The sequence below is a fragment of the Temnothorax longispinosus genome, chromosome 5 (genome assembly GCF_030848805.1).
Source record: "Temnothorax longispinosus isolate EJ_2023e chromosome 5, Tlon_JGU_v1, whole genome shotgun sequence".
Classification (NCBI taxonomy): Eukaryota; Metazoa; Arthropoda; class Insecta; order Hymenoptera; family Formicidae; genus Temnothorax; species Temnothorax longispinosus.
In genome coordinates, this window is record NC_092362.1 from 4,789,576 (window position 1) to 4,814,920 (window position 25,345).

General features: G+C 37.3%; 1 protein-coding gene across 3 annotated transcripts in view; it reads right to left on the minus strand.

Moving 5' to 3' along the window:
- The window catches only part of LOC139813241 (zwei Ig domain protein zig-8), a 41,474-nt gene extending 16,918 nt beyond the window's left edge, over positions 1–24,556 (minus strand). For 2 of the 3 annotated variants that reach the window (XM_071778625.1, XM_071778624.1), the window contains exons 1-2: positions 23,121–24,556; positions 2,391–2,599 (exon numbers count right to left, since the gene is read on the minus strand). In XM_071778625.1, the coding sequence (XP_071634726.1) occupies positions 2,391–2,599; positions 23,121–23,181 (270 nt within the window). In that variant the 5' untranslated portion in view covers positions 23,182–24,556. Of the gene's footprint in view, positions 1–2,390; positions 2,600–18,757; positions 18,779–23,120 lie in introns of those variants that run through there. The other variant, XM_071778626.1, reaches the window with a different exon arrangement.
- Between the last annotated feature and the right edge of the window lie 789 nt (positions 24,557–25,345).

Below are 25,345 nucleotides of genomic sequence, written 5' to 3' on the forward strand. Positions count from 1 at the left end.
CTATTAAAAAGGAAATTATATATTCTGATTTTTAAAAATAGAATGACATAAAATTACATATCTTCAAATATTGTTTTTTTAATAATACTTATTTAAAATATTTTCTATATTTATATTAGGAATAGTATATTTTTTAATAAACTGTAATGATGAACGTAACTAATATATTATATTTTAACTTAAAACAGTTATGTCACTAAATATTTAGGATTTTGTAAATCTTTTAACAATTTTTTGACAGACATTATTTTTGACATGAAGTGACAGTCCTTGATCGACAAGTGATATAAATTCTTGTTTTCTTTCGTTGTGACACAATTTGATATTTTGTATAACTTTACAAAACAAAATCTGGCGGTATTATGTTTGGTGACCTACATAAACATTCACAAAACCGGTCAATCATGTTCTGACTATCTGTTTGCAATTTTATTATTGTGTATTCAAATATTATGTAAATCTCGTGGAAAAGAAATGGCAGCAATATTTAGAAGAGAAAGTATTTTTATTGCTATTTTAAACAGTCGAAAAAATCTACGTACAGCGTATATTCATCATTTAATATGAGCAACGAAATTCTCATACTCATGATGTTTAGTATGATATTGATATAATTTATCTGTTTTAACCTTTCCGCGAAATTAATTCATGAAGGAATAGGAATAAAAATAATTTATAAAATTTGGAGAATACGAGAGAATTGACATATATCTTTAAGACGTTCGAGTGAATTAGAAACACTTGCTTATACTTACTTCAGCAATACTTACTTATTGGCTTTGCAACAAGCAGCCTCGAGGAAAAATAAACTAACTCGTAAATTGACTTTCGCGTTGCGATAGCTTAACCACTAGTGCGCAAATAATTAAATTGCTTTGTGAGAAAGCAGAAATGCGGAAAAATTTTCGAGCGAAACCCCGATTCTATTATTAAACACAATTACGACGTAACGCAACAAAACAACTGTAAAGGAATGTAAAGTCAATTTTTTCCATATTATTTCGTCCGACGCTTTTGCAAATGATACAATAGCGTTTCAATTAAGTCTTTTCTATCTCTCTCTCTCTCTTTCTTTTTCTCTTTCTCTCGCATTTCGTTTTAATTATTCTGATGCAATAAAATATTTTTTCAAATAAAATAGTTTCTAAAAAGATATCCTATTAAAAAATTATTAATTTATATCTTATGCTTAATTGATTTTTTCTCGATAAAAGTTTAATGAAATGCTATCTCTTTTTGTCACAGTTTTAATCTTTAATCTCAATGGTTACATCAGAAACTTTCAGAAAATATTACTGAGGTAAAGCTCATTTAAAAGTAAATATAAATTAAAGTTTTGTCACTCGTATCTCTTTCACTGAAGTATGAGTAATTTAATTTAAGTTGAAAGAGAGCTTTTATATTTTCAATTATTTAGAGTTCGAGAATCATTAACGACTCATTTTATAAAAAAGATCCCAATGGTTGATGCTAATAATTTAGTATAAAATCGTAATTTCTCGAGAAGAAAAAAGATTTACAAAAATTTGTGTAATGTTTTATTTCTGTCGAACATTTTTTTCTTTTTCTTTTCGGATCTCTTTTTATAAAGCGTGGAATCGGTGTTAAATTACTGGTTGCTGTTGCAAGGATCTCTATTGTCATCGTTAGAACAGCGAGTAACTGAATCTCTGGTTTGTACGAAGGAAAATAGTACATTGAAGTGAATACGGATCGTCGATACGTAATATCCGACGCATTTATTTAAAATAAGTAAAACTGAATATATTTCAGAAGCATCGTCTGTACGTTCTTAACAGATTACATTGATAATAATCCGCGCAAGATCGATCAATTCGAGCATTTCGTAACTCGGATCATTTCTTTCAATAGAAATCGTAATAGTAGTACTGCGTCTATGATAAAATTGAGTTTCCAGGTACTTCTAAGGTCAATTAACGTTCAATCGATCCCGTGCACCTCGATTATTGTCTGCAAATCGTTTCTCCTAAAATTCCCTTAGATCGGTTTTTTCTTTTGTCCGCGAGAGAGGGAGAGGAGAAGAAGAGAGAGAGAGAGAGAGAGAGAGAGAGAGAGTGTGTGTGTGTGTGTATGTGTGTGTTTAACTGTAGTTTAAATGTCTTCATATATAAGCTTAATTTAAATATAAATATAATATATATATATAAAAAAATAACACTGTGCTTCAAGAACGTGGAGTAATTGATATTTGTTTAATAACTTTTAATCAGCATTTTCTTAATTAAAATAAATATTCTTGTTCAGTCTGCATAATAATTGTAAGAAATATCCTAAGAAATATATTCTCAAGCAGGGTGAACACACTCAACTGTTACAGATAATATCTTTGTAATTTATAATTCATAAGGTAATATAATGAAGGCCCTTACAGTCTTGTCGCCTAGATTGCGAACTCGGCACGTGAGGTATGCAGTTTTTCCAATCAGGGCCGTCACGTTGGTGTTCTGCGTGAAGTCGAAGGTGGGTTCCGGTTTCGACTTCGGGCCGGAAGAATGATCCAGCATTTGTTGCCGAGGTCTGGTCTGAATCGCGTGTCTGTCCATGTTATCTATCGGCCGATCTCCTAGACTCAGCGTATCTGTAACAAGAGAGAAATTTGCTGATTGAGTATTCAGAAGTCGTAGTGTACGCCAAATGATTAATGTTGCACCACGATTCGCGCCAAGACGACAATATAAATTTTACCTTTTTTCGCCGTACGTTTATATGTACCGTACGTTTGATGAAGTCTAGAGTTACATCGAGACTTTATTTGATTTTATTTAATCTTATTTTATTTCTTCTTGAATGGCAAGAAATTTATTCGATGGTTATTATTTCTGATTTATACTTCGAAAAACTTCAGTTTGTATTGGAACGTAAATTATGTTGATTTCCGCACCAGTTAATTTCCTGTTGACAAATTAGCCTTTAATCACATTCCGTAGCCAAACAAGGGATTAGTGAAATTTCCGGTTAATTGAAATTTGTAATGGCAGCCATTAAATGTATGAACAAGAGTAACAAAGCATTCCGACGTCCAACGAAATGTTAGCAACTTTTTAAAATATGCAACATTTTGGATAGCGTATTTTTCTCGAATCGCTAAAAATTCTAATAAAAACTATTCAACCTTCTTGTAACCTAAAAATCGATTTTTTTTATCGACTTTGGCTATTTCAATATTCGCAGAAGCTAAATATAAAAGGAGACGGTTTAATATGCGAGCAACGATCGAAGCGCGTTCCTCAGAATAGAAAAGCGATTGGTATTTCACTCGACAAATCGAGACTTTTAATTCCGTCTATTCGTTATTATTCGTCACAGTCGTCACTTCCATATAAAAACGAAGGTATTCAAACTTATAATTCTTAAATTGTAAAACATGGAACGTAAATATTGCGGATGTTTGAAATTGCAAATGACTAAGCTATTAATAATAGTAAATGTATAAATAACATTGATTTTAAATATTATATATTATTTTTAATATTAATAAAAATTACAACATTAACACACACAGATGTTTCTATACATATTTAAAATGTTTTAAATAATATATGAAGAGAGTTCACAGAGAGAGTAAGTTTTATATATTTTAGTACGTTAAGAACAAGATTCAAAAAGTTAAGCAAAAAATCAGAGCAAAAGAAATATACTCAAAACTTCTGCAGAATGTATGTGCAGTGTAAATGTTATGATTTTTATTTAATTACAATTAAATCGATGAAATGTAATTAATTGCTGAGAAAATTTAATGAGATTATTTGAGATTTGTGACGTCAGTATAGCTGTGCTCAGATGCTGCAAAATGGTCCGTATAGCACCCCTACACTTTGTGCACTGCAAGTTGTTGAGTTAGAAATGCACTCAGGAGCGGTCGATATATGTCTCGAAGTAGCAGAAGTGTTTGCTTAGTGTTTGAAACTAACTCCACTGCATATTCCGGATTTAATGGCGAATGGTACATACATTGCTATCATATACGAATTACATATTTAGAATATTCAATTCATTCTTTTTTTACCTCCGTTTTGTTATAACGGTATTAATCAGAGGTATCTCTTAATTAAATGCTGATATTATATATTATTTTATATATAATTATGAAATTTATTTATTATTTTTAGAAAAAATATATTACTGAGGGAAAGCTGGGGAACAAACTATTTTATCAGGTGTATAATTATAATTATCACGCGTAAATATAACGCGAAGTACATAAATTTATAAAATCTGAACAACACTTCTACACAATGTCCAACATAGGATATTTCACGAGAAACACGCAAGCCACGTGTATTATATCGTTGTGCGCTATATATAGCTGTACTATATACGCCACGGACCACGGTACAATAGCGACGAACAAGATATAAGCAAACACCAAACAGCGTCTTAGCCAAGTTATGGGCGTAGGAGGAAACTTAATCTTTATCTTAATAATCTCCGTCCCTCTTTCTCTCTCTCTCCTTTCTAGCCCGGTCTTAAGTGCACTTCGGCATTCGTAAGAATACATCCGCCCGTCGCTCATTATCTCTCGCGAATGATGCTGCACACGAATTCGCTATACAACCAACAAAAGGACATTTCTTGATATCTCGCGCCCGCCTGAGCGAGCACTTGCTTTAATTAATTTCGTAGCGGCAACTAAGACCGAAGAGCTTATAACGAGCTTTTCCATGCACTCCAGGGAGTCCTTCTCTTTGGCTTTCCCAGAACTCGCCCCTTATATATCATCACGGCTGTCTTCGTATATCGAGATTCGAGAGAGCATCCCCACCACACACACACACATACACTCACACGTACTCACACGTACACTCCGCTGCACGGATATTACATTGTTGGAGCATGAGACTGCCGCACCTGAGGCGTATCTCGGTGGAAAGCTAATGAAGTGCAAAGTTTTCCACGTAGACTATCAGCTTTTGCTCGCTCGCTGCGATATGTCCTCGTTAATTAGAGGGGTTACAATCTACCGTTTCCATTCGGATGCGTTGACATCAAACTAACAACTTGACTCTCCCTTCTGCTGTCTTGCGAGAAACAAAGCTTCGACGATTTCATCGTTAAAATGAAGAGCGCAGTGATCTATTTCGTTGATGAAGCGCATATATACGAGTGCGAGTGCACTCTATCACGGTCATAGACATCAGAAACGGACGGTTATGATTTAAATAGTTTCTTTTTCGACTTACAAATAATTCAAATATATAGACTCTTGCGATAAAGCTACAAAAATGCAAAATAAGTAATAAATAAAATAATAATGAAATAAATAAAACAGTATATAATGTATTTCTAAATATGTTTAAAAAAAAATGTTTTTGTACAATCTGTTGCAAAGCAATTTAGAATATTTATTAGAATATATGAAAGTTGAAAGTGAAGAATAATCGTTTATTTTAATTTATATTAAGGGAAGAGTGTACTACAATTTACTCGAGAGATGGCTATAACTGTGAAGAAACGCCTTTTAATACGGTCCATACGTATCAGATCTTGTGAAGATGCCAAAGCTGAAGAGTTATATCGATGTCTTATAAAGTTCAGTACTCAATGTCCCGAGAGACAAGATACTACTATACCACGGCTCGTCGCCATTGTCTTCAAGATGGCAGTCTCCATTATCGTCAACGTGATGTATTATAAGAAAAACAATGAAAAAAGATTTATCTTAACCGGAAGCGCAGAGTCCTTTACTCATACAACCCATTCTCTATACCTAATTCACTCTTAAGCTGAAGCGTAATGAGCTCTGATCTAATCTAATTCCATCCAATCTTCCTCCAGCTATAGATACATCCCGCAGCTATTACAGTTCTCTGATTACTCAACTATAGATACTTTGTATGCACTTGGCTGTTGGAACTACCCCGTTTCACTCGCGCATTGAAAAGACGCGGTCGATCGTGTGCCTCGGCATCATCGTCCTCGGCAATTTTGAATCTCGGTCTCTCGGGAATCATTCCAAACGGATATTCAGATTAGTTAGCTTCTTGACATGATAATAGAATATTAAGAATATTAAAATTTGCAGAAATAAAATTTTTAGGATTTACCAGTCGTTTCTTTGTTTATTTTATCATAATTATAAACAAAGAATTTTCAATGGTAACGGTTTTGTTATAGCAACCTTGCTTGACAAAAGTGCGATGTTTCCTCTGCAAGGAAGAAGCGAAAAATGACTGCAGAGATTACGTTCGACAGAGGAAACATTCCGTGAAACGAGATTGTTGGCGAATGGATTTGAAGTATAACTCAGATAATTTTCATCGATTTATAGACGACTAGCGGTTCAGCAAATTACGGACCATTCGTTTTCAGGGCGTTGAGAAAAAAGCTGGATTTGTCGGCGGGTTCATGTCGGCGCGTCTTTTCTTTTTTTCAGAGCGCGACTTCCAGTAATTGCACCTTCTGTCACTTGGCGTCATTTGACATGGGTGGTTACTCTTGTTATTACGGCCGCGCCCGAGGTCATAGATTTACGACAGGTGCAATAGAATAACTCTTTGCACCTCGGTTGGAGCTTTATAAGAAAGAGAAGAGCAGAAAAAGGCATAATGTCTTCTTCAAAGTTAGCTTCAAATTTTTCAAATATGTCACTATTAATTATTTAGTCGTACTATATTATTTTAGCTCCAATTTGCATCACGAAGGAAAAAAAAGATCCCACGATAATGATTCATAGATTGAACAGAAAAGAGTTGTTAACTTTATATTTATTAATCCTTTGTGCTTTTCCTCAAAGATTGAAATTTCAAAAACAATAGGCATTTATTGATTCCATATCTTTGTTTTATATAACTTGAAGTATAAATTTAATCTCAAGAAAAAAACTATGGTATAGAGGTAAATCAATCATGGGGATAGATCAATCATAGAGAGAGATATTGACCAAAAACTATAAATATAGGTAGATTCCCAGCGAGAATTCTCACTGAGATGGTAGGAACATCAATTTTAGTAGGCAGTTTTTTTTATTACAAAACTTGCACTCGCGAGAGATTAACAAATGCGATTTTATCTCGGCGCAAAACTTCTCGTGATTTTTTTAATAGACGGTATGCCATATCGAGAAATGAGCTCAAAAGTTTCATATAACCATTTTTGTTTATGATCTTTTCAGTCGCTCTACTGCTAATTTAGATATATAGTGTGTACTTTAGCGTGTTATTGTAACGAGCCCTCCATTCACGTCCAACGGGAGCGGATGGCGGAATTCATTACGCTGGAAAATGGTTCGCGAAGCGGCCGCGAAAAAGAATGGCATAGAGTTATTGATACGAAAGTACCGATAGATATATTGTAACAGCTGCAGCAACCGCAGCCGTATCATAAAACGCCGATGATGGAGGAGGAATAACGATACCTCCAGCGGGCACATATTTCTCGCGTTACTAACGTATCGATCGTCACAAAATCATCTTCGCGGCCGCGCCTTTTTCCGAGGAAATCTGAGTCGAACGAAAAATCACTTTTCGTGTCTAGATATGTTCGATGCCGACTGACGTTGTTGCACGTGACCCCGAAGGATTTGAGCGCGAATCGCATCGGTGCTTATTTGGATTAAGGTATTTAAATGAGTACGGATTGCTGCCGTCTTTTCGCCCGCGTTTGGTTGCAATTTCCCGACATAAAAGAAAAGAGAGAGAGAAAGAGAGAAAGAGAGAGGGGAGGGAGAGGGGATTCCAGACCGCCGCTGCGCCATCGTAGCCCAGCGATCTGAATATTTAGATCGCTCTGGGGCACCGGGCGAATGACCTTTGCAATAGCGAGGGAGGATCGTTTTCCGCCTCCGAGGAAGTGGACGGTAAAAGTTACGATCTTATTTCGAGCTCATCGCAATTTGCCCAACGCCTTCGTTTCTACAGTTCGGTTCCGTATAGCTCCAAACCCGACGAACCGAACGAAAAGATCGGAATTTTTTCTTACGCGAGCATGGAATATTTTAATTGCGTTTTTTTTCATTGATCATGCTTATGTCAAGATTAAATCCGATTTAATTTTTACATCTTTGCAATGATGTATCCAAGCCTAAGAAGAGTTGAGAAAAGCAATAAGTGCAATTCAAATGTATGCATTTTACATGTCATAATAAATGTTTTCTATCTGTCTTTTAATATACAGGAAATTTTTCATAAAATCTCTAGATATATACTTTTCATCACAGGTTGTTTAACAATTTCAAATCGATTTTTTCTTCAGTAAATTGTCGAAGAATAATTGGCTTTCACAAGAGATTTATAATTAAAAACAAGGGATATTTGGCAAACAGAATTCTAAGAGAAAAAATGAATGACGATAAAGAATCAAATTTTTAATCAATTTTAAGCATATACTTTATTTTAAAAGCATTTTAATTTTAAATTTAGTTATAAAAATATACAATGTTAAAAATTTTAAAAATGCAGTAAATAACCTCTCTCAATACTCTCCCTAGAAAATTAGGACATATAATCTTGGTATTAATAAATTTATAGTTTTAAATGTAGTAAAAAAAATTATATATATATTAGATTAATAAAGAAATGTTCACTTACGTTCGGAAGTTTTAAACAGGTTCACAGAAGTTTGAGGAGACGCGAGACGGGGAGAATAGATAGTGCGAATATATTTATCCATTAATCCAATTTGAATCCTTTTATTAATATCGTATATATATTTAGAAGCGTGGAGATTTGTATTTCGATTTTAATTTCCGATACATATTTTAAAGGTACTGATACTCTCGTCCCGATTTATTCTTCCCATTTATATTTGTATCTCGTGCAGTCAGGGCTCCAAGCAAAATGAGGTCGCGCAAACCTAATTACCCCACTTCACATTTTCCCGTAGTCGCACTTTTTTTCCACGTCTTTTATTGAGTAATTATTCGTTGCGAGCAATAAAACCCGGCTTTATCTTAAATCCCGTTATTTGACGTTACATTTTCATCCTATTTAGGTCACAGCTCAATCAGAGACTGACTTGATGATATCACCTTATTCATCTGACTCGTAAAACTACCCCTGTTCGGACGGTTATGCAGTAAGCAGGATTGAAACGTTCTTTTCGCCCTATCCGGTGAATTACTGATGCGCGAGAAGCCTCGCGTGTCGCGTGAATTAGCATAAGCGTCACAGAGTTTGCAGTGAATTATCACACATGCGTCGCGACAAAGTTCCCGTTTTTATCGAATTGAATTTAATCAAGACGCGAAATTAATATACAACAGTTCTTCGTGAGAAAATTTTGCCATGAAACACACGCGTATTTCGCGATAGTCTGCTGTGATTCTTTCTGGCGAAAATCTGTTCGGAGAGAGAGAGAAAGAGAGGCATTGGAATTATTTTTGCAGAATTTAATAAAACCTCCGCGAAAGCTCGATACGTCGGCAGGATTTACGACCGGCGGAACGCGTATTCTGCGTGCCGTTTCGAGCAATAACGGAAAAGCCGAAACGTAATTCCACCCCATCAGAGGTGGCTGCGTGTCGTTATTTCCTAAATTATGCATTTCTATGCAGACGCGCACGGCGCGTATGTAAATTTAGAGTAAATCGAGAAATCGGGAGCTCGTCGAGGTTCGGGGAGGCTCAAACGCTCGAAGCTCGAAGCTCGAAGCTCGGTCGCTCTTTAACGGTCGCTTGAACGGCTCGTACCCTCGATAAGTAAGTTAGATAAAGTCCCGCGGTCCCCTTATCTTTTAAACAGGCAATGTAATTTAATCACACCGGCGCCCGGCGCGGCGTAGTCGCGTGACTCCGCATCGCGGATTTGTCTTCTCGGTGCCGCCGCCGCCGCCGCCGCCGCCGCCGCCGCCGCCACCGCGTCGGTACCGATGTTATACGCCCGCGTTATATGCGAGACGCGTTATTTTTTCTCGTTGCCCGAGATTGCGCGAAATAAATCGTGGCCGTTCGTACGCGCGCCGCGAGCATAACTTTTGCGCGTAGTAACGAGCGACGTAAATGATTTGTGGGTGGGCACGAAAGCGGAATAAAACGGGCGCCGCGCTGATAGTACGGTGTGCGAAACGCGCGGATATTTTTTTTAATAATGGAATTAGACGAATATTTTTCTGGATTCAGGAAGCCGGGGTACTCGTACCGCTACCAGATAGCGTATGAGAATTTATCTAATAAAGTGAAGTACCTTCTGCCTACAGTAAATAAATATATCTCCACATATTTTGTACAAAAAATTCTACTTCGGTCAAGTGAAAATTTGTTCGGATTTGAAATAACATCGATGTAGTGTAACGTATAAAAATGTAGCGAAGCATTTTTTGTATATATATTTTTCTATATTTTATTAGAAATTGTATTAAAAATTAAACTAACATAAAACATAATCATCATTGTTTCTTATATCAAATCAGTTAAAATATATTTTTGTATGTTATATGGATAAAATATAATTTTATCTCATAAAATTTTATTGTTTAAAATAATCAGATTAATTTAGAATTTAATGTAGCATTTCTTTATGAATTATCGTATCGGGGATGTAATTTTCGATTTTATCATGTCCTATACCATATTGTATTATATACATTTGCGCATTATATTAAATTTTGCCAGTTTTGTCCTCGGCGCTATTTCGGCAATGAACGCAACTCCGCAATGTCGTATCTCCGAGTTATTCCAGCGTAACATGTAAATGTAATGTATTTAATTTAAAGTTGCGTCACACCGGTCGCTGTCCGCCGCGCCGCGCGCCAGCGAACGGGGAGGAAGAGCGCGCGTTTAGAATTCTCTAATCAAATGATATTACGGAAGTTGCAGCAGCCGAATGGAGATCGCATCGAAAATGCAAAATGTAGTTGTTATTACGTTTATCATTATTATTACGTTATTATTATGTTCCTAGTTTGTTCGACGGCCCTTCGCGGCGGCCGGCGTTTTCCCCGAATATCTCCAGCTGCAATGCAACGGGCGCGAGTTGTATTTCGCGTTTGCCGAACTTGAAGTACGCGTCGGTTTTGTACGCTTTTTTTCGAGATTACTCGCCTTCGTTGCTCGCATCGATTTTCTCGCGCGCGATGGTCATAGGATTTTTCCCTCGCTAATAACTGTACGGATCTATAGGCATTACGATATTTAAATGCAAGGCTCTAATGCCGGTTGTATTTTGAGCCGCGCGAAGTCTCATCACGATATTTTCACGTAAATTCCGCCCGTAAGCGATTATAATTTTTATTACACGGGAACTCTAGAATAAAAGAGAGTGATATCTCGCGAATATCGGGAGATATCGTGCAAATTTATTCGACAGCACATATGAATGTATTTTATATGCACAATGTGCTAATCTGGGTGAATTGCAATAAATCCGTATCGCAATAAATTATAATTATTTACGCCTGTTACTTAAATTTCCGTTTATCGAAATAATCCAATATTACATAAATTAAAACATTTAAAAGTACGATCGCTTATATATCCACATTCGCCGCTTAGAGCTTTCGGTTTTCATTAAAACACTGACGCAAATGCCAAGAAATGTTAATTATTCGTCCGCGTGCGTCGAGTAAAATAAGGTTCTCGGGTACTTAAATATATATATATATTAATACTTAATAACGCTGATAACGAACTGTTCTGTACCGCCGTCAGCGTCATCGCAAGACCTCGAAAGATCTTGCGCGCAAGAGAAGTATCAATTTATCGACATGCAAGTAACGTCCCTCATTACAGCCACTAACGGCTTCTAATCAGATCTCAACGTTCTTCTTTCCCTATACTCTCTTTGGGAGATCTTCTTAACTTTCCTCGCTCGCTACGCAGGAAAAAAGGACGTTGCGGCCTCGCGGGACAACGGGGTAGTAAAACCAGTTAATTAAAAGCGTTCTTCCCGCGTAAATATATCGGGCTTGTGCCTCCCGTTGAAATGTCACATCAAATATAGGACGAGCGGGCGGCGTCGCGGAATAATTATACGGCCGACGATCTCGGGGGGGTTTATCGTTCGACGTCACGTGACACGGAAATGCAGCGCGACTGCAGGAACTGCGTTTAAAGCGGCCGAGGGCGTTCGCACTTTGGTCTCGTAATTAAAACACGGTGGAGTACGAGGGGACGGGAGGAAACTTAATGTTTCCTTCCTTTTGAGGACTCGCGAACAACACAAAAGCTCTCCGGATCGTCGCGCAGTCTAGTTTAAATCGCGTTTGTATCGTGCGACGGCGTTTCGCGATTCGCACGCGAGAGAGAAGTAGGCGAACTCCGTAGGGCGGAGAGATTGGAATAGCAATGAAATGCTTTATTTGCATAACACAACAATATAATAACGAATCTCGTTACAACAATTTCTGAGCCTGAATTTAAGTTGATTGTACTGATATTCGGATAGCATTGAATTTTCTCCCCTGCACTCTCCGTGCTGGGAAAATATTCGCAACTTTCGTACCTACATATACTCGCCTAAACGAATTTGCCACGGAGGGCATTTCCGATGAGATTACGCACGAGAACGAAATAATAGATGATTTACGCTACGTATGTTTCAATGATCTCACTTTAGCCTTACGAAAAATGCGTTTTTTTTTAGTTTGTGTAATACTGTATAATAGATTATATAGGCACATATTTATCGCAAGATTGTATTGTTAAATGGAATATTCTTTTTTCTTTTCCGAAGTTGTGCGAAATGGAAATTTAATTACTTGCGGCGCCTAACAAACCCTGCTTTTTAATAAAACCTCCTGCGCTCTATAAGCGACGCTGCAGGATACTCTCGGCGAAAAATTTCGAAGCACGCAAGTAAACGCGACTATAATAAGAAAACAATTCCTAATGGCGTCCCTGGGGGTATGTCGGTCGGTCTTTCAAGATTTAAGAGGATTAAAAGCCGATCCCCGGATGGTTCTGTCTCACGCGAGAGAGCTTATTTCGCGAGCGTCGTCTCCGTTTATTTTCTCGCGGCGTAACGTTGCGCCAGCCGCGTAATCTTTTCACTGTGATATCGAGTCAATTGAGCGCAACTCGAGCCGCGCTCGGGCAAACTAACGGTGTTACTTTCCAAGCGAACTTGGTAGAGTAGCTGGCAGGTGCGCCGTCAATCTCGAGAGTTCACCTCTGCCAGACTCCATCCCGGAATCATTTTATCTCGCCGCTGCGCCCGCGCGCCCGCCGCTTCTGAAAAGTATGACGAACCTTGAAATAACTTTTCGCAATAATAAAACGAATGTGAGCTTGGACTAAATTCGCGGAGTTCCTCGCTTCGGCGGAATGCCCTCGGGCGCGGTTGTCTTCGTTACTACGGCCGGATTTCCTTTTAGAGGCCCCGTAGCGCGTACGGATCGGGCCGGGGTACAGCTTGAATAAGAATAAAGTGGTAATTATTTTCACCCCGTGCGAAACTCCCGAGTTTCTATTAAGATCCGACAGTGCCGCGCGCGGCAAGGAAAAAAAGACGATTTTTTCCAGAGATTACGCCGAATTCAGCAGCATTCCGCGTCGCGAAATGATTTCCGCTCCACTTAATCCAAACTCATCGCGCACATCGAGATTTATATTTCACTATGTACAATGGTAACGTCGCGAAATTTAAATTTATCGAACAAATCGGTCTGGAGTATTTTGCATCTTTGCCGGAAACAGCTGCGAAAAGTCGATCGATTGATTGCGCCCCTTCGAGTGCGGAGACGCGTTACGAAGCTTATCAAGAAAGATCTTTCGCTATATAAATAACTGTGAATAAAATGAGATTCCGTACAATCCGTGGAAAACTTCGGTTTTTGTTTAAAGTTCAAATATTGCACGATTTTAGTGTTATGAGTTAATTCACATTTTAATTAATTTTTTAATTATACAAGACAGGCAGCATTTTAATATTTAAAAGAAAAAATCTGAATAAATACTAAGTATTTAACAATTGTAATGTTGTATATTAAAAATTAAGTCATTTTTCAATTTATTTCTAAAAGTATTTTAGTTTGTAAAAATTGAACATAATGATAAAATATTGTGACAATACTTTTTATTACATCTTTTGAATATTTGATATTAAAGTTAAGATTTTTCAATTTATATTTTATAATAATTTTAATAAAACAAAGAAAGCGGAACACCCCACTTTCCGTATATTATCTATTTTTAATAATGCCGGATGAGACTTTAGATGAATAAATTGTTATCTCTCGCCTATCCACGGTCCTATGAATTTGTATAAATAGGATATCACTTTAAAGTTCAGAAATAACCTCTTCATCAGCTTTACTAGTAGTACTTAATTAATAAAGTTTCGCCTCGATCGCGCGAGGAATAACCTTTCTCATTTGCGCAAACTTCTAACGACAGAATAGCAGACTTCTTCAAAGCGTCGAGGTGAAGTGATAGAAATGCCTTTATCTAAACTGAGAGAAGCTGCTTAATTATTCTCATTATATCTATTTTCGTAACCGAACTTATATCGTTCGTTTAATTGAGTCCGATATAGCTATTTGCAATAATCATCCATAGATTTCCTTATTCGTAAGAGACAGATTTTATACAGACGTACTTGCGTTTCCCGGACAAACACAAATAGACGCATTAAGTGACATTAATTTCCAAATAATGTTTTATTGACGCGAAGTACATGGGAAATGTCGATTGAGCGAACACTTGTGCATGATAGGTATTCTTGAAATTGCCATCAAATTAGTTTTTGAATCTGCATTACTTTAAATAAATTTCCGTTTGTTTGCGCAGTGCCTGTATATTACCTTATGTGAAATTAACAGTGTACTAATCAACTTTACGTATCCCATTTTTTCGACGATAATAAACTATGAAAATACTAATGCCTTCGTCGAAAACGAAATTGGAATTCAAAAAAGAATAATAAGCATGCTGGTATAATAAATTATATGTTGTAATAATAATTACCATGTTAAACTTACTGTATTTACAACAAATTATACATATTTCTGAAAGGAGGTCGCCAATGACCTGCGCTAATATAATTGAGGTGCTAACAAGTAATTTTTATCATAATTATCTCTGTAGCGCCGATAGATTCTTTCATAATTGTGCAGAAAATTTCTTATAGAGAATTCGGTGGTAGGAGAGGAGGATTCTTCATTATGAAAATATGTAACATTTGTAATTCGCGTATCGAAAATTGCCAAGTTGAAAACATTTCGTTAATTAAAGTTACAAAAGTGAAAATGCATAAAGTCTCGTTTGCAATTAATTTTATCCAATTTTATTTTAATATCAATTTCATTGAAGAGATTGGATTGTGAGTGTTTTGAATATTAAAAATAATAAACTGTTATTAAATTTTCGTAAAAAATATCAATTGGCAGATTGTTAAAAGGGTCTCTCGCCCTCCCTCCTTTCCCTCCGTCTGTCCCTCCCTCACCCTTTCTCACTTATTAAGATTTAATATCGTGAAGGTTCGTGGCGATCGTCACGCGTTGTTACAACGAGAAAACCCTAGTGAGATCCGAGTCATGATACTTCGAACAGCGGGGAAGCCGGAAATTTCAATTTATCGCCGAAATAGAAGGCGCGATCTCTCCTTCAAACGATGGCAGGTCATATTTTATAGTATACAACGTGTACGACACTAAGTATAATAAGATGAGTTACGTAGTCCAAAAGTTGCACACTTTTGCGAGACAGTCCGAAACGTATTACGCTTGCAAAAGCATCCTGCCAAGGGACACCGTGGCAATAATCATTCTCCACTGGGACAGAGACACGTGATATAACGTGACGGCACTGATGGGGTGCCGTAGATTCGCCGAGGAAGGCCGGTGTGCCCGCAGGATATTTCGCGTAATTTTCTGCGGTGTTTCACTGTCCGCGATCCATCTCGCGATAATATCTAGGCTGCGACGCGACGGGACGCGACGGGACGCGACGCGACGCGACGCGACGCGCCACACCCGCAGCAATGGATAATCACTTTGAAGCATGATTTTAGGATGGTAATTTTTCGCGTGATATTTTTCTGAAAATATAAATAACGTCTTACAAAATACGGTTTGTGAGAGAATCGAGGGTTATACAATGTACGCAAGATAAATATTACATGTATAATTTGATATTTAATCTTATGAAATTCTGCCATTACGATAAAATAGTATTTTTGCCCTTTTAAATCTGTATTTATATGTCACTATATAATTTACGATACTGTAATTTTGTTGTCTCTAGATTTCATATTCGATATCACTAATGATTGTTGAAATGCTTGGAAATGCTGAATAAAATACTCTACGTTATAATATATTAAATAAGATGTAGGTATAGGTATTTCTATATTTGTAGTTATATCGATCTAAGGAACTATATACCAACAACTCATCGATAACTATGTCGGTCGCAACTTTGATTATAGTAATGTTGGTGAGATCAGAACTTGTGAGAGTGTTAAAGGAATAATTTATGATAGAAGAATTTTTCCGACGACTCAGCTTACGTGAGAAATCCGATACATATGTGCTCCTCTGGTAAAACTAATCCCCACAAATGTAGAAGGTATCTCACGACTTGCGAGCTTAATTTTAATGACATTTTCTCTATTCATTTTGTCCAGCTCTTTTTAGCAAGACGTTAATCACTGTAAATTTCCAATTTTCACATTTTCTGTTCGTGGTAAATTTACTTTACGAAAAACTTTTTTTCTTTTATTGTTTATAATTCGTAAACTATTGACACATTCGGATATTTATTAGAGAAAACATATAACTTCAAATTTTCGAAAAAGTTTAATTTTCATTAAAATTGAAATATATATATAATAATTTATGGAATGTTTATCTCCATGAGAAAATAGATAAAAACATATTATGTTTAATAATATTTACTTTTAATTAAATTTTAATTAATTTTTGAAATTTATTTGTGGTAATGTATAATATAGTTAGTTATGACTTTATTTTTTAAATTAGGCAGTACTATCTGTTGTAATTTGTTAATTAAAATGAAGTTTTTATCTATTTACATATAAAATAGAACAAAATATAGAGACAGAATCTTTCTCCATGGAGAAACAATTCTTCTAAAAAATAATTATGCAAAAATTATGTAATAGTTATAAAGTAGTTGGGGCTCGAGATAGAGGAAAAAGGATGAAACATAAAATGTAACATAGACAATTAGTCTATTAAATGTTGATTAGTCTATTATAGTGTTTTAAAGTCCATCACGAATTGCATGTATATACAATTATCGTAAATAAGTAAGATAATAAAATTGATTTAAAGATTTATACGATTTCTCAAACATTTGAGAGCAAGAGCAGTCTCAAAATTAATTTTAAAATATTTGCGAAGAAATTCTCGAAGGTCGATGATAGGATTAAGCTTTTCAGTTTCAAATTAAACAACAAATTTAAGATATCGTACGCGTCACATAAAGAGAATTACGATGCTCATTTTTTTAACGCCGACGCACTTAGACCGTTTCAAATCACGAATTGGTACTCACCCCGCATTTCACGGTGAAAAAGAACTTTTCCTTCCTTTTGCTCACGCGCTCTCATATCCACCGATAAGCCGCACGCACGCTGCTTCTATTGCAGGTTCAAGTACTGCGGGTCAACGACTCGTGTTCGCGCTGGCATACAACGGTCGAGCCATTATCGTTCGAGGCGAATGCGATCGGTCTATAGCTCACCCGTATAGCTACCCCGTCATTGTATCCCCGCGTCGTATTGAGATGACGATTAGGTAAAGTCGCTTTGTTTGTAGAATATTGTTATACGCTAATTAGCGCGCTCATGCATCAGCAGTGCTGTGCGTGCGAGAGCAATCGCTCTCTATCGCGAGACACGTCACGATACGTTTTGCGGGGGGGGGGGGAATAAATATCGCTACATTATTATACCACGTATTATTAACGATTAATATCATCGCGGTTCATTCTGTAAACTTATTTTGTAAATTTAATCTTGACATTGTCGCGCCGCGTTGACACGTTATCTCACGTCTTTCCATGATAACCGTGCGAACTTGTTGTGTAACTCCGACAATAATCCAGTCGAATCAGCGTATTGCTGTTGACGCAATAACATCTTTGCGGAGATAAACCGTGATGCGAAACGTCAGTTATTATACATCGCCGATATTTCTGTTACATTTCATACTCGACGAAATGTATTATATTTTGGCGAGAGTATGTGTCCTAATTTGTTTTTAACTTATACATGAGATACACATAAATTGTGAGAGCGGGTAAGCAGATATTCCAAGAATGCTTATAATAAAGCCCGTTCCACTTTGGAATAGTAGCGCATTGAAATAGGAAAAGAGAGAAAAATAGAGAAAGAAAACTGCAAGAAATTCAAAAGTTTATCTAAGTTATCTGCTGACTCTAAAAATGTCGGAAAGTTTTTGTAAGCTTCGTAAAGCTCTGTTAAAATGATAATGCAAACATTTTTGTGGAGACTCTTGGTACGCATTTAGTTAACAACGATGAAAGTTCAGAAAAGAGTTTTGTAAAGAGTTTTGCAAGGAATGCAGTAGAAAATGGTATCATTCTGAATATCCGAGCGTAAAAAGCTATAAGATTTATTTCTATTATTGTTTCTTTAAATCAAATGCCTCTTAAGAGAAACAAATAGAACATTGTGCAAAACTTTCTAAGGATCTAATTGTAAGTAAAAACAAAAATTCACATGTGTATTTATTATAATGCATCAACTATTTTTCGAAAAATCAAAGTACTGAATTTTGGAAAATTTCCGTTATTTTTCTTTCTGAAATGTTTTTAACTAAAATGTTATGGTTCTAAAGATTAAGACGCATATAAGGTTTTAGAGGAGCTTTTACATACTTTTTTACGGCTACTTTTCGAGTCCCTCGATAAAACTTTCTTGGTTCCTTTTAGCAGTCTTTTCGTGAAAATCTGAAAATCTTCTGAAATGTTTGCTGGGCGTAGATCTGTTAAACCACGGGTGCGTTTTCAGAAGATTAACTTGACTTGATCCTATAATAACGTGAGATTCAACGCGAAGCACCTTTGCCGACGATGACTATCTCGTAGCGTTTTAGCCAATTAGCATGTTTGAACCCATTTAGATCCGTGAAGAGACAGATTCCAAGATTGTAATGAAAGTGCGGATTTAATGCTTTATATAGAAGAAAAGCTATTCAGCTTTAAAGCAAGGCGGATTTGACATGCCTTTATCGCAAGATACACGTGCAGAAGGTAAAGAAACAAATTTTAATATTTTTTGAATTTTTGTGCTTGATATATTCCTCTCATTTCAATTTTTTCCTCAATTAAAATCTCTATAACTTTTTGATATTTATTAGATATTTTTGTAACTTCAAATTAAAACTTTAATTATAAAATTTATAGGACACTTACTATAGAAATAATAGGAAGGAATTAATAAGGATAAGATTTTGTAATTTTTTTTATATAACTTTTCTTGCAATTTAATTAATAAAAATTTATGAAAACTTGTGATGAAAAAATTTTTCATCGTTTATAACTGATGAATCATTAGCGCTGTGCGTGCGAGATATTTTTATGAGAAAATCGATTCGAATAAATTCGTAGGTATAATGGAGGATATGAAACACGATGCGTATCTAGAATGTTATTTCTGTCATGGCTGACGTTAATATTTGCGAACGCGCGATAAATGAATATTTGAAACGCAGTTGCAAAAATACGCCATGCAGACGCATACATAGTTTACAAACTATTGTCCTAAACCAAGTATTATATTTTAAAAATGGTGTACCATTGTTGGTTTCGAACACACTATCTACAGATTGGTAAACATATGAAAATGGTTTCTATTCGCGCGGTAAAAACGCTCATCTGCCAGATCTGCCATATCGAAAATCGGGCCACGTCGAAAATTTATATCACTTTTAATCCGTGCCACGTTAAATTTCCGACATTCTATTCGTCGACGTCTACTCTCCGCGCCTCGGCCTATTTCAACCACGCTACTTTTCCCTTGACGACCGGCGCTTTTTATCATCTCACACCCGGAGCGCGACGGTAATTACTTGAATTTCCGAGGCCTTTGGACAGCTGAAGATCGCCGAGTTAGGCATCGCACGAGCGGAGACAAGCGTTTAATTTACCTGGACCAAGTTCGCGCGCGAAGTCCTTGTCGCAGTCCGTGGCGCCGAATGAAATTGCGAAAGTTGTTCGTCTAGAACGACAATGGCGCAAACGAGGTGTGAAGCAAGGCTATGAAATATAACGGTACGACAACGACGACGACGATGACGACGACGACGACGACGAATCCAGGCTCGGCGAAGGCCTCTCTCTGGCTGGCTTTTTACTTTACCACGCAGCCATGTAACATCGGCCAATGATCGATATTGCGTGTCATCTCTCATCTACCGAATCGATATATATTCGGAAGGAGAAAACGTTTTACTTGCGCGCGCGAACACCATCGGCGCGCGGCACTGGCCGACTTGGGCCGAGTTATGAATAATGCATGCGATAAATTTGCGTCGCACGCATGCAAGCGCGCCCCGGTAATTCCATTAGCTGTACCATTTTATCGCCCGATACCGTGGATTCAATTGAGTAACTCCTTTCACGCCGCCAAGTACCATTCCGTTATTTCCTACGACCACCCCTTGCGCCACGACAAGTCGCGCGGGCGAGGGATATAGTACGTGATCCCGATATTTCTCGCGCACGATAAACGTCGCGCGGCATGTTAACTAGTTTATTAACGTCTACGTTGAATTCCTGCGGCAACCATTTGGTTCGTTTGTTTAAGTTTAAAAGTAAAATATATACATATACCACACATACTTGCAGAAAGTAATTTAGAATAGATTTTTGTAAAGTTTTTATGTTTCTATATATGACTAATAGAGATCTTTTTGGATTTTTTTTAAAGTTCTGAAGATTATAATACGTTTTAAAAGAAGCTTCTGATATTTCAATTATAATTATCGAAAAGATGAAATTAAAAATAAAACTGGTATTTTTTTTATTCTCAGATGCAAATTTTCAGTTTTATGGATAAGAAGCTTTTTTAAGTCTAGCATTTTCTTCGAAAACGAAAGTCAAGTTTTTGTACTTTTAGAGCTTCATACAGTTGACAATAATTCATGTCTCTTGTAATACATAGTGCTATTTTATTATCTTCATTATGTTACAAATCAACCTCTTCCTATCCTTACAAAACGATTCATTAATCATTTTAATTAATCGAGGAAACGTCGAGGACTATATATAGTTTTATTACTTCTGCCGCTTCATCTAGCAAGCACTAATTATCTTTTCTGCATTAAGTAATAAGTATATTCAATGTCAGTAATAACTAAATAATATTATAACAAAATAATTGCAAAAATGTCCATGTTTTACATCAAAGCTTCCATTTAAAAACGCGTTCTTTGCAATGCTTATGAATATATATTGTTTTTATTTATTCATTTTCATCGATTTATTGCAAATAGTATATGTATTACGCGTATGACAGTTATAAAATTTATAATATATGAAATGAACTAGTTCTACTTTTTTATTATATAGACACGTGGTTATATATATACATAACTCAATAAGTACATAATTGTATATTCTCTATCCAGTCTATCCGATGCGCACAAATTTTATCTTTTGCTTTATTTAATTCAAACGCTATTAAAACATCTCATTAAAGCGTTGAGTTTGATTAATAATCTCATCCTCATTATGCGATTATGTAATGCATAATGTACATTTATAGATGTATATTTCTTCGGATATTCTCGTAAATTTAAGCAGCATATTATATTCTCTTCATTCTTTACTTTATTTTACAAGAGATTCTGTATTTTAACAAACTTGTTACTTTAATTTTGCGTTTAACTTCTTATTCATCACATTATTGTACATTATTCCTGTTTTTATCGTAAGTTTCTATTTCGTTTAATTACCGACAATGCAAAAATACGAAGTAACTTCGCTTTTACATGAAACCTTTATATATCGCAAATTGAAGATTCTGTTTCTGCGCGTAGAACATTTTTTATTGAGTCCCAGTTAAATATACAATTATAATTGCTTCTCAAAAGGAATCTGTTATTTTAGGGAAAATTAGAATTTACATAGTGCAAACCGAAAACTCTGCTTCCACGTATATATATTGAAAATATTTTTTTGCGTTAAATTTCATTTAAATATACTATATACATACATTTAAGTGTAACAAATTTACAAAATGTATCTATAATGTCGGGGGAAGTTACGTGACACGTTTTTCTCGCGAATTCCCTCACTTCCAGATGCCCATCTGTAATTGAGAGCTAAAATTATAAATCATCTTCCTCTTTCAGTTTACGTCGACCATACGCGGTGAAGGAATTGTATGGATATCGCAGGCACACAGCAAACAATCGACTTCCTCCGCGTTTACGAAGCGCAAACATGAGCCATAAATCTCTACGTTTCTTTCCCGTACCTCGCTTACTCTTTGACTAGAACAGCAGTCGTAAATTTCTCCCTCTTCGAGCAGCAAATGTCGCGTTGCAATTAACGTAATTAAACTGAATCTTAATTATCGCGGGCGGTAGTGGATGAGATTTTATCTGTGTCATGAGGTACCGCTTTGCTGCTTCGTAATGCGTGTATGCCTCTCGTACTCTCTCTAAAAGCCTATTTCTCATCTCTTATTATCATCGTTCCTATTCTCCCCTACGACAATATTGATATTGTAGATGGATTTTACAAGTGACTATAATTAGTAACTAATTACTGACAAGTATCTCCAAGTAATCGTTTGCAAAACAATAATAAATGTTTCTTTTTACAAGAATGTCAACAGTAAAGAATATATACGAATGTGTCTGAATAATAGTTTGAAATACATATATACCTAAATGTATTAATGTGCTGCTTTAGCATTTTTGTGATTTAAAAAAAACTAGCAAAAATATTTTTGTTAGCTGTATAACAATGTTTTTGTTGCTAAATTACGTTCACGGGATTGCAAGATTGCACGCTGGAAGCAGCGAGAAGACGCTGACAAATTCGAACCGTCACACAGGAGCACATTAATAACAATTCCACGATATTTGTCTCTCGTTTCTTCTTCACGATTAAAAGTACTTTTTTATGATTTTCCCCAACAGCCGCCTAACGCCGCGAAGGCACGCCATACCCATTTCCCCGTCGCAGACACGGTTCATGCAAGATGATTAGAGAGCGGCAAAGCAATTACCTTCCGTGCACATGAAGAGTATGGCAGCAATTGAGAGCCTCGCTTGCCATCTCAGAGCCATTTCCGCGACTGTTTCGGGAGACGCTTACACTTTGATACTGAAACGATTCACATCCTCCTTAGCGAGATCGCTAACTATCACCACTCACTGATATACCCCACCAGGCGACACCAGGTCTTATCACCGCCGACTTGCTTTGGCTCTTACGCCCGATTATTAGCACACGATCTCGCACAGCCGTGTCCGCGATTGAAACGAGACAACCGGCGGTCTATAGTCGCGATTTAGTCCGGAAGGTTTCAATCCACTTGAAAAAAATAAATTATCGTGACGAGCGATGGTCCGCGTCAGATTTCCCGTGAGAAATGACGCGTATATATTTGAACCGCACAATTCTCCGCACTTTGGTGTGTCGTCTATTTCCTGTAGTCGCCACGTAGGCGATAACGCGCACGGAAATGATTATGGCGAAACTTTTGACGGGTAACGTGCCGCGTGCTGCGAAACTTTCCACCTATATCCTTCTCGTCTGCTCCGCTCTCCCGCGGAGTCTTCGTTAAAATCTTCGCGCTCCTTCACTCGACGGTTTAAATCTTCCGGTTAAAAGAGTCGTGTGTTAAGCGCCTCGGACGAACTTGAGGTGAGAAGGAACTTCACGTCTCGCGCGACGATTTCGGGGATTTTTCAGGCCTGCGAGTCGGGGAATCGCCTCATAGGGCGGTCCCAACTTTCGTCGCGCGTACGCGCGCGGTCCGCGTCGGCAGTGTCCTAGGAATCGAAGATTGTCGTAGAGTTACAGAACACATAGCGAGACGCGATTGTCTCGAGAACACATCTGTTTCTCTCTTTTCTTTCACTTTGTTCAAGAATCTTTCAACAATCTTTCAGACACAAGGATAAAGCACCGGCGATCGACACTGCATCCCGCCAGATCGTTCGCGAAGCGATCGATCGATCGATCGCGATTCACCAAGGAACGCGAAATCTCCGAGCCGCTCTTCTTTGTTCCGTCGCTCTACTCCAAGATCGCTCGAGATCTCGCGCAGCCAGCGGTCCGGTCGTAAAAATGTTCTCCGTTCACCGCATAACTGCTGCCGTAGTTTCAATTCCACGTTCGTCGCGACTCCCTTTTTTACGATTATGATCAACAACTCATCGCTCGAAACTGCTTTCCTCCGTCTCGTTCCGCTTTCTTTTTTTTTATTTCTTTTTCCGTCTTTCTTGCTCGTCCTCTACTTCCGCTGCCGTCGGCTACGTTTCGACGATCGACACGAAACTCCACCCGCCGCGAATCTCCATACCGATTTTCCGACCCGCGAGCTTGCACCCCGCGCTATTTTAAGAAATCGTCACGATGACCGTTCGCGTACGCGACATTGTATATAGCATGACGGCACGCACCACGTCTTGTTTCGGTGGCAGATTTACCCTGACTGGGGAGATTCTCGGCCGTGGGAGCATGCGCGCTTCCGATCCACCCCCTGTGACGATGGAAGCGCGCAGAGGGTCCACGGACGCGGACACACACAGAGACGTACACTAACGCGCGCGCACTCTCACCCCGCAGGAGAGGACGTCGACACACGTTCAGAAGCGCGTACGCACACGCACGTAAACGTATATATATGTGTGTGTGTGTGTGTGTGTGATAAGGGAAACCTCTCTCTCTCTCTCTCTTTCTCTTCCCTCTTTCTCCTCCCTCTCTGTTGCTACCCCTTTGCCCCTCTCTCTTTCTCCCTCTCCCTTTCTCTCTCGTCTCTCTGTCTCCTTATTCTCCAGGACGTACGGCACTGTGTGTCACGGACAGAAACTGTGGCAGGGCGTGCAACGAGTGCAGAATCAAGGCACGAAATCTACAGTGCTCTTAGAAATGTTGCGATGGGCTTAAAGATTTACTCGCGTCTCCACGTACTTGTCAATCCAATCACGAATACGGCGGACCCCTGACTGCAGACTGCCGATCTTCTCGAGATTTCTTGTCGACGATATACGGAAAACTCCAACGACATGACGATAAAATCTTAAATGAAAAGAATCTCCGGTTATAATATCCCAAAATCTGAATTTCTAAACTATAGATTATCATAATTGTATCATTGCATTTGTCATTACTTATAGTACAGAATGATAGCATATCAGATTCTCAAATCGATTTTGATAAAATTCGTATGTTTGTAAGAATAAATAAAAATAATTTTGTCTCTGCAAATATTTAAGATCTCAC